Genomic DNA, 9,246 nt, shown 5'->3' on the forward strand with positions numbered 1-9,246 from the left:
CCCCCCCCCCCCCCCCCCCTAACTACCCATATCATATTTAAAGCCATCATTGCTCTCAGCTACTAGACATGCATCTATCTTCCTTGAGTTTCTATTCATAATAATTTTGTCGTCATCAACATCAGTACATATATATATTATGTCGATCTCTTTCTCAAAAGCCATGATTGTAATTGCTGATATCATCAACACTCTGCTGAGGCACACAGGAAACCAGAGTTCAATTTCTGAGTAGAAAGACTTTTTTATCAAGTTTCATGATCTTTCTGCTGGGATGTTGTATCACTCTCAAGCCAGATTGGCCTTGAAAAGCAGGGTCAGTAGCCCACCTCCTAAATAATCTGAATTATATCCATGGGGGTGTGAAGACAGCCTCATTTTAAAAAGAAATCTTTTGTAATTTTCTCTCTGCTCCTCTGTACATCAGCTGTGTTCTTTCTTGTGGTTTTCAGAGGAGGATATGGCAGATGATGCTGTGTTTGAGTCGAAAGAATCGAAGACAAGGTTGGGGGCGGGGCCGAGTTGGAGGGAAAATCCAAACTTCCAAGCGATCAAAACCTTTGTCATGCAGGTTTGTTCCTCATTTGTTTCTGAAGTTTGTTTGTATCATGTATGCTGCAGATGTCATTTGAAAAGGTTGTGGTGGCTGGCACTTTTTTCTTCATCCAAGGACTTCAATAGCCTTTGTCTAACTTAAAAGTTAAACTTTCACTTATGTGGGATACGAAAAATTATTTCGCGCCAGATAAGGTTAAACAAGTTTCTCTTTTTAGATTTGAACGGTGCTGCTCTACAGCACTTGTTGAGTGAAGGATCTTGATTTATAAAATTTACATTCTAATCTTTGATAACCATTCATTTTTTCTGGCAAAGAAACGTCAGCTGATTTTCTATTAAAAATTACAGCATACTAAATTTTGGGACCCATTCCTTTCTGGTCTATCTTGAGAAGCATGTTTTATAACTGCTGTTTGAATATTGTTTTCTGCTTATCTGTCCCAGCAGATTGGCATGTTTCTCCAATTCCCATCTTTGTTTGGAAGTCTTCTTTTTTGTTTTGTTTTGTGGGGGGGGGGGGGATTTTCCCCCAGAGTCTGATTTGAGGATTTTATATTTTATTCCTCTTACTCTTCTCCAAACAAAAAATAAAATATTTTGGTTTCTTGTTTCAGACCATCTCGGCCACACTTTTCCCCAAGATGGTGTTTGCGGTGGCTGCGTGTGTGGTCTCCGTCTGTCTGCTGCAGCTTGGAAATCGTTACCTCACAGTGAAGGAGTTGGGCCGGGTCGGCTTTTACCACAGTGCAGTGAGTTGTTTAGTACCCGGTAGTAGTTGTTGTTGTACCACAGTGCTGTGAGTGGGTGGTTTGTGGGTGCTCTGGTGTGGTTTGCTCCTTCTTTCCTATCAAACATCTATCGTCCTTATCTGTCCTTCTTTTTTGTGTTTGTTACTCTCTTGTAACACTTCTAATGTTACTCTCTTGTAATACCTCTAATCTTTGGCACTTATATGACCTTATTGTGTTGCAAGTGCCGTAAAACTCTTCCTAAAACTAAAAAACAGTCCCGTGAGTGGTTTAGTAGTTGTTATTTTACCACAGTGCTGTGAGTGTTGTTGTTGTAGTAGTTGTTTTACCACAGTGAGTGTTGTAGCTGTTGTTGTTTTGTTTTATCACAGTGCTGTGCATGATCTAGTTGGGTTTTTTTTCCCACTCTGATCTCACTCCTCACCTGTCAATCGGACGACATGGGGAGATTCGCGTTATCCCCACTTCCCAACATCATTTTTAGAATGTGATTTCTTTATGTTATGAGTGTAATGCACATTGATCATTGTTATTTATTATTGCCGGCTAAGATTTTTTTCCTTTCCTCCCCTCTCGATTTCTAGGACGAGTACGTAGACCTACAGGCCCTGATGACCAACGCCCGCATCCAGACTCATGCAGACTACATCAACACAGTGGACTTCCCAGCATTCCAAGCGACGGTGAGCGGCCACGCCGCACGCCACTGGACCATCCTTGACCTTTACCACAAACACCTGTTGGGGCTACAGGTAAACTTTGACATCTCAAATCTTTCTTGAAAGCTTTTTGGTTGGCCAGGAGGTTCTCATACAATAGTACCATCTGGGATTTTTGGTTCATGCATGATAAAGGAAAAAAGCCCACTTTGTGTAAGAAACTTAATTAGAGTAAATAATAATAATAAATTATATTTATATCGGTCTTATTCCTGATTAAGTACACGGACTCTGAGTACGCGGTGGGGGGCATTATGTTTTAACTTCTCTCAATTTTTTGCTTAGTCGTGGCAATCGTATGGACTCTTGAAAGAAAAAAAAAACAACCACCTGTTCTGACTGATAAGTTGTGTCTAAGTTCACTGTTGACCAACAATCCACCACACCATGAGTGACTGTTGCTGTCTTCTATTTCCGCAGAAACTGAGCATGGACATGTACTGCCAACACCTGAAAGCTATTGGGCTGGCAGGAAATTGCTCAGATCAGACGCACAAAGGAAAGGACAGCGACCACTCGTGGAAGAAGATGGATGCCGTGTCGCACGCGTGTAAATTCTACCCCGTGGTTCCGAGGCTGTTTACACGGTTGGTTCTTATTGAGTATTTTTATTTTTGTAGATACAAACAAGCTCACTGGCATATCTGCGGTGTAGTGGTTAGGTGTTTTTTACGTGGCATACAGAAAACCTGAGTTTGATTCCCTTGTAGGAAGGCCTTTCTTTTTTTCACTGCAGTTTCAAGATAAAGAGGGTTTTTTTTTGTCAACGTAACCATTTAAAAATAGTTTTCTTCCGAAATTTGAATTCTAATTTGTTCAAAAACTTGTCAGTTTCACCTTGATTTTTCCCAGACGAGTAGGGTAACTGATCTGGCTTTTTATTAAGCAAATAAAAAAATTGACGCTAAAATGAAAAAATGTTAGGCGCTCGTCAAAATAAAAAAATCGGAGAAACAGGCATTTTTCCTCCAGTTAGGCAATTCTTATCAATCAAAATTTTGTTTTGTGGCTCAACGAATTTTATGTCCATACAAAAACATATTTCCTTGTGAATTTTACTGAAAAAAGGGGATTCAAGGCACGAAATATGTTTTTGTTTTTTTTTTGTTGTCAAGGACTATTTAGCTAATTGGAGGTTCCAAACATTGGCGGCCATTTTTTTCGCTAATTTCACTTCTGAAACCAGGCAACCTCTCCTCCATCAATGACAGATATCTTTAGTTCTATTCAAGATAGTGGAATATTTTTTTTACATTGAAAGCAAAATAAAAATGAATAAGGAAGCTTTCATATGATACCAATAACTCCACATGCCCAAAAATTGACGATCGCCTGATTTCACCGCGTCGAGACACAACAGTATATAGTCCTGAGTCTTTTCCTGTTAAAATAAAGTTAAAAACTTGAAGACTTGCGCAACTTTTCAAAAAAATGCGATTTGTCAGCTGACGGCAGTTGTGTCCTCGTGTCCACAGACTGGGAGAGGACAAGCGCCCCGTGTCGGAGGTGCAGGTGGAGGCGCTGTTGGAGAGCCTGCGATTCATCATCTACTACAGCTGCCAGCTGCTGGTCATCTATCTCACCGTGGTGCTGCTCAAAGAGCTGGCCTGTGCTGTCGTCTGGATCTTCCTGCAGAGGTGGGTCCGTGTCTGTGCTGCACGGCACGACAGTTGTAGTCGTCCTTTCTGTCTTTGATATTGATTGACCTATCACAGCCATCTGCAGTGTTGGGGGGTTGTTTTTATTGGGTTGATTTGTTCTGTGTGTGTGTTTTGCTGTCCCCATGATTTTATGCACCCCGCATAATTTAGCAAAATTTGATCATTTTTTGCCTAATTTCTGATTATTTTCCTTCATCATTCTTTGTTAAAATTGACAGAATTGCATAATTTCACATTTTTGGGCTCAGTTTGCATAATTTCATAATTTTTTTGTGCATAAAACCACGGGGACAGGTTTTGTTCGTTTTGTTGTTTTTTGAGGGATGGGCTGTTTTGTTTTGATGAAGTAAATTTTTGTTGTTGTTGGTTTGTTTTGTCTTTGGAAGAGAGGGGATATCCCTTTTTCTTTCTTTTGGTGGTGTCTTCTTCACTCTTTTTGTTCTTCATCTTCAACACATAACCAGCATTGATTGTGGCAATTTCAAATTTAGATGATTACACTGAGGTATTAAAACGCTTAAGAAAAAAGAAATACTTTTTCATATGAGCCATAGGTCTATCAGTCTGAAATGGGAAATAGATAATTAATTGCTTGCATCGTCAACGTGAAGAAGACAAATATTTTTAAACCTGTCTTTACCTTCAGGCTTTTTTTTTTCTGCCTTTTGTGAAAGTTATTAATTATAAGTAATAGTTATAAAATGTGATGTGGCGTGGTGAAATCAGGTGCTCGTCAAAATACCGTGGAAACCATAAATAACAGGCCCAGTAATAACACCTAGGGATCTGGTAATAACAGGGATATTTTAAATCCCCACTTTTTCCCCACTCTTTGTCTCTATTAAAAGTTATAAGCAATAACAGGGCCTCATGGGAGCCCAATCGGTTAAAGCAGGGACTAAGGCTCGTTAACAATGATGTTTAAAAAGTGAGAGAGAGAGAGAGAAACGCAATGATGGAGCAAGCCACGCCTTTGCAAGCAGACGCAGCGGGTGAAGCGAAAGAGGGCTGCGGTGAGCTGCAGACTTCGATCTAGCACAAAGCCTTGCTATACGCACCCGCAATGTGTCATGCGCAGGGTATTTGTGGCAAGGGAATCTACCCATGAATATATACAGCTGGATTAGTGCACAAATACTTACTTCCCTTGCCTTTCTGATTTAACAGGGATCTGATATAACAGGACTTTTTCTCTGGTCCCACCGTCCCTGTTATATTAGGTTTCCATTGTAATGAAATTGTAGAAACTGGCAATTTTCTGTAGGTTTTGGCAATTTGCATCAAATCCTTGGGTTTTTTTCCCCAAACTTTTTGGCTCAACGTCTTTTATGTCCATTTATGAACTCATTTTTGTGTGGATTTTTACTGTAAAACCTTGGTTAAAGGCACAAAAAATTTTAATTTTCTGTTTCCACGGACTCTCAAACTAAGGTTAACAAATTGTGTTGGATCTACCTTTTGTTCAATATTTTAGAAATTTATAACGAAGCATCTTCTGTTAAATTTGCCAGAAGATTAAAAATTTTGGTTAGCCCCACCAAAGTTTAAACAGTTTTATAATAATAATATGTACTTGTTTGTTGTTTTTTTGTCCCCTCTCACGTAGTACATTATATCATAAACTAAGGATAAAATAATAGTTATAGAGCAAGTGTGTCTTTTTCAATTGACCTTACTTGACTAGACTATCGCCTATTTTTATCTTCCTGTTCTTTTCCTCCTTGCCGCAGGTCTGGTGTTATTCGGCTGAGGATTATCGTGGAGCAGGACCAAGACGCCTCACTGCAGTGAACCATCTGGTCTGGATCTCACTTCCAGGAAATTCGTTATCGTCAGTTTCCTGTTTTCGCCAATTTGATATTGGTTGGATTAATTCTGTGAATCACCACGTCTGATGTGACAGTGATAGTGGTTGAACAGACCTCAGATAAAAGGTCAATAGGTCAAACGGTCTCGTCTCTGTGAGGAGTTGTCTGTGACCGGAGAAGAGGAGGCCTGTGCTGGTGCGATGCTTTCTTTTGCTGGATGACATGGAAGTGAATGTCGCAGACTTTGTGACAATCAAGGTTCACTTTCACTTTCATGTGGAGTACTGTGAGTTTGAACCAGATGCCAGAATCTCATGGGAACCACTGGACTTTGAAAACTTCCTAGTAGTGTCAAGTTCGCTTTTGTGATGGAATTACTTGTGCTTACACTTCAGAGATGTCCGTCTTGCTGAGAGAACGTTCTGTGAAGATACATAATGTAATATTATATATAATAGACTGTGTATATATATATCAGAACCCTGTTTTTTCAGAATGAGTATCTCCGTACTGAAAGGTCCACAGTATTTTGAGAGAACTGAAATTTTCTGTGAATTACGGTGAACATTTCCTGTAGGACATATCGTGTGGCCACTCTTGAGCTAGCGGTACTTGGACATTTTGACGGAGAAAGTGATTCAGGCTTGGACCGATGTGTTGTTACAACTTTATATTCCTGTATGTGTGAAGTGTGTCTGTGTAAGAAAGGGAAATGTTTCCTCTATTTCGTTACCCTAGAATTACAAAGTTCTATCTTCTCAGTACTTAGTTTTGAGAAATTTGACGTAAAAGATTTTGGGTTTTACATCATGTCAAGCTTTTTCGAATGCAATTCCTTGAATGTCTTGATAATGACTATGAATTATCTTACGATTTTGATAGAGCGGACAGAACATTTGGTTTTTGACCTCATGGTTTTAGTAACTCAAAACGGCCAAAAATGTGAGATACAATTTTGTAATTCTACGGCAGCGAGTTGTAAGAGGAGTGTAGGAGTGTTCCTCATGCTGTCTGGCAAAATGAAACTTCAGTTTCCGGAAATCGTTTGGTTTCATTGAAACAACCCGAAACAACAGTTACGGTTCTGAAAAAATTATTTAATTTCCTTTCAAAAGTAAGGAAGGATTTATAGTCTGAAGTACAAGCAAAAACTGACTGTTCACTTTGCAGGCCCAACAACTCGGTGGGAGAAATGACGGTTGCAGAATCTGCTCCATCCATCTTGGTTCTGTCATTTTGACTGCCTACCTTCTGAAAGACCTATTTTTTAGTCAGGTTTACTCTAGTTCTAGCTAATGATACAATAATTCATCGGAGAGACCCTGACTGTTCAACTTACCTACTTATGTTTCATTATGCTTGGCTGCATGACGTAGGTCTAAGTCTAAGTGTATGCATGTGTGTGCGTCAGTCGGCTTGTGAGAGTTGGATTTTTTATATATATATTGTTCAGTCATGACTGTCTTTATTTCTCTGTAATTTTTGTTGAAAATATATATATATATATACGTTGGACACGTTTATTTATCTCTAAAGGTGAGACCGTACTGTGGAGCTGACTTTGACTAAATCCATGTCCTTGGTTATTTTTTTAAACATTTGTGAGGCATCATGTTGAAATCAGGCGCTCGTTAAAATAATGAAATCGAAGAAAAAGTCATTTTTCCACCAGTATGGCAATTGTTAGCGAAATTTTGCTTTTTTGGCTAAATACCCTTTATGTTCATATGAAAACACATTGGCATGTGATTTTTACTGAAAAACCTTGTTTAAAGGCACAAAATATGCAATTTTCAGTGTTCAAAGACTCTTAAACTATTGAAGTTACCAAACTTTTGCGGGCATTTTCTCATTAATTTTACCACTAAAACCAAGCTACCCCACCTTCTTCAATCGCAAATAGATCGACTTCTATTCAAGCTAGATGGGTACTTTTTTCCCTTGAACGCAAGGCAAATGAATACTCTTTCTGGTGATACCAATAACTCCACATGCCCGAAAATTGACGAGCGCCTGATTCCACCACGTCATAACACATTTGTGTATTTTTATTTTTATGACATTGTGTGCACCACCTGCAGTGTACGGGTGCTAACAAAAGTACAGGTAAAGGATGGGAAATTTTCGTCTAAATCAGGGTTTCTCAGTTGACAGGCAATTATCCAGTAGTGGGTTCCAAAATAATTTTACGTGGGCTAAGATGCAAACTTAAATTTATGTTTGAAGTTCCTACTTGTTTTCCTCAATTTGTGGAAATGCAGCCTCTCCTTTCTAAAGTTGTCAGCCACTGCAGGCAGGCTGTTTGTTGAGAAAAAAGACCCTGAAACCCCCCCTCATTTTCTTAGAATGTTTTTAACATGCACTATTGTACTCTGTGGACTAAAATAAATACTGTCCTCATGGAGAACATTAAAAAAACGGCTGAGTTTTGCCTTTATTTCTTAATTCAGAAGACCAAACCTTTCACTACAGAATAGTCGTGGGAGTGTGACTGACGACAAACGGGAGACTAACATGACATGTTGTTTGAGTTTGACCCACGGTGAGCAAAACGTGGTGGGATGTGGGATATTATTTTACTATTGTTTTAACCGCGGTCTGACAAAAGTGAACAAGCTGTAGGTGCTTGTGCTATATATTTAGATCATGTGTGCACTAACTGAAGGCGGAGCACCTGCCACAGCATCCCTGACTTAAGTCGTCTATAGGCCATTCCCAAAGCTGTCCTCGTGGTTTTATGCCCCCTGCGTAATTTAGCAAAATTTGATAATCTTTTGCATAATTTCAGATTATTTTCCTTCATTATTCTTTGTTAAAATTAACACAATCGCATAATTTCAGATCTTTGGGCTCAGTTTGTATAATATTTTTATTTTTTTTTTTTTGCATGAAACCACAGGGACAGCCAAAGGGGGGGATAATGTTCTTATTAATCTTATGCACGGTAGAATTGTAAATGGGCAGATTTATCAATATCATGCTCATACTGTGCCGAAACAACATAGGGGGAACTGCTGCTTTTTCTTTCCTCATCCTTTCTATCGTTATTTTTCATCTACTTCTGTACGCTTGTAACTCGCTTGTGAACTGATATTTCCCGGGTGCCTTGATAGTTGAAGCAGACTTCGTGCTGTTGAGGCTTGAGAGGTGAGCATAGTAAGCCTGATTCCCCATTTGAACTTCTCTGTTGACATCCACCCCTTGGCGCTCATATGACCTTATGCAGCAGTTGCGAGCGCCGTAAAACCTTACTGAAACTAATTTAAGCACCCTCCTTGATACCAGACACAATGTCTGTGTGCTCCTGATGGGGCTCATCTCCCCATTCAGACATCAGGCGAGAAAGAAAAAAAAAATTCCCAAATGGAAAATAAAAGTCCAAGTCAGATTTGAATTTATATACTGGACTCAACCTGTACTAGGCGAACTGCTTCTCTGTTGTGACCACATTCCTCCAACATTAGCACCACTGTGGTCAGCCTTTCTCATCCTGTTTTTTTTAGTTTTTAATAAAAGTTTTATGGCACTTGCAACACAATTAGGTCATGGTATATATGTGCCGAAGATTTAGGAGTTACAAAATTATAGTAACATACAAAAAACATAAAAAGAGGAGAGATAAGTTTTTTGTTTTAGTAAGAGTTTTACGGCACTTGCAACACAATTGCCGAAGATGTTAGAGGTGTTACAAGAGAGTAAGAAACACAAAAAAAGAAGGATGAGAGACCAGGACGGTAGATGTTTGATAGGA

At 39.2% G+C, this 9,246-nt stretch overlaps 1 protein-coding gene across 1 annotated transcript in view; it reads left to right on the top strand.

Annotated features, from left to right (window-relative positions):
• Nucleotides 1-6,342, top strand: part of LOC101854967 — a gene marked incomplete at its 5' end in the record, with an annotated part of 70,016 nt that extends 63,674 nt beyond the window's left edge. The window contains 6 exon segments of the mRNA XM_013085618.2: nucleotides 453-571; nucleotides 1,173-1,307; nucleotides 1,892-2,059; nucleotides 2,447-2,613; nucleotides 3,502-3,663; nucleotides 5,418-6,342. Coding sequence (XP_012941072.2) covers nucleotides 453-571; nucleotides 1,173-1,307; nucleotides 1,892-2,059; nucleotides 2,447-2,613; nucleotides 3,502-3,663; nucleotides 5,418-5,478 — 812 coding nt within the window.
• Between the last annotated feature and the right edge of the window lie 2,904 nt (nucleotides 6,343-9,246).

This window comes from Aplysia californica, unplaced genomic scaffold (assembly GCF_000002075.1).
Source record: "Aplysia californica isolate F4 #8 unplaced genomic scaffold, AplCal3.0 scaffold00390, whole genome shotgun sequence".
Taxonomy (NCBI): domain Eukaryota; kingdom Metazoa; phylum Mollusca; class Gastropoda; order Aplysiida; family Aplysiidae; genus Aplysia; species Aplysia californica.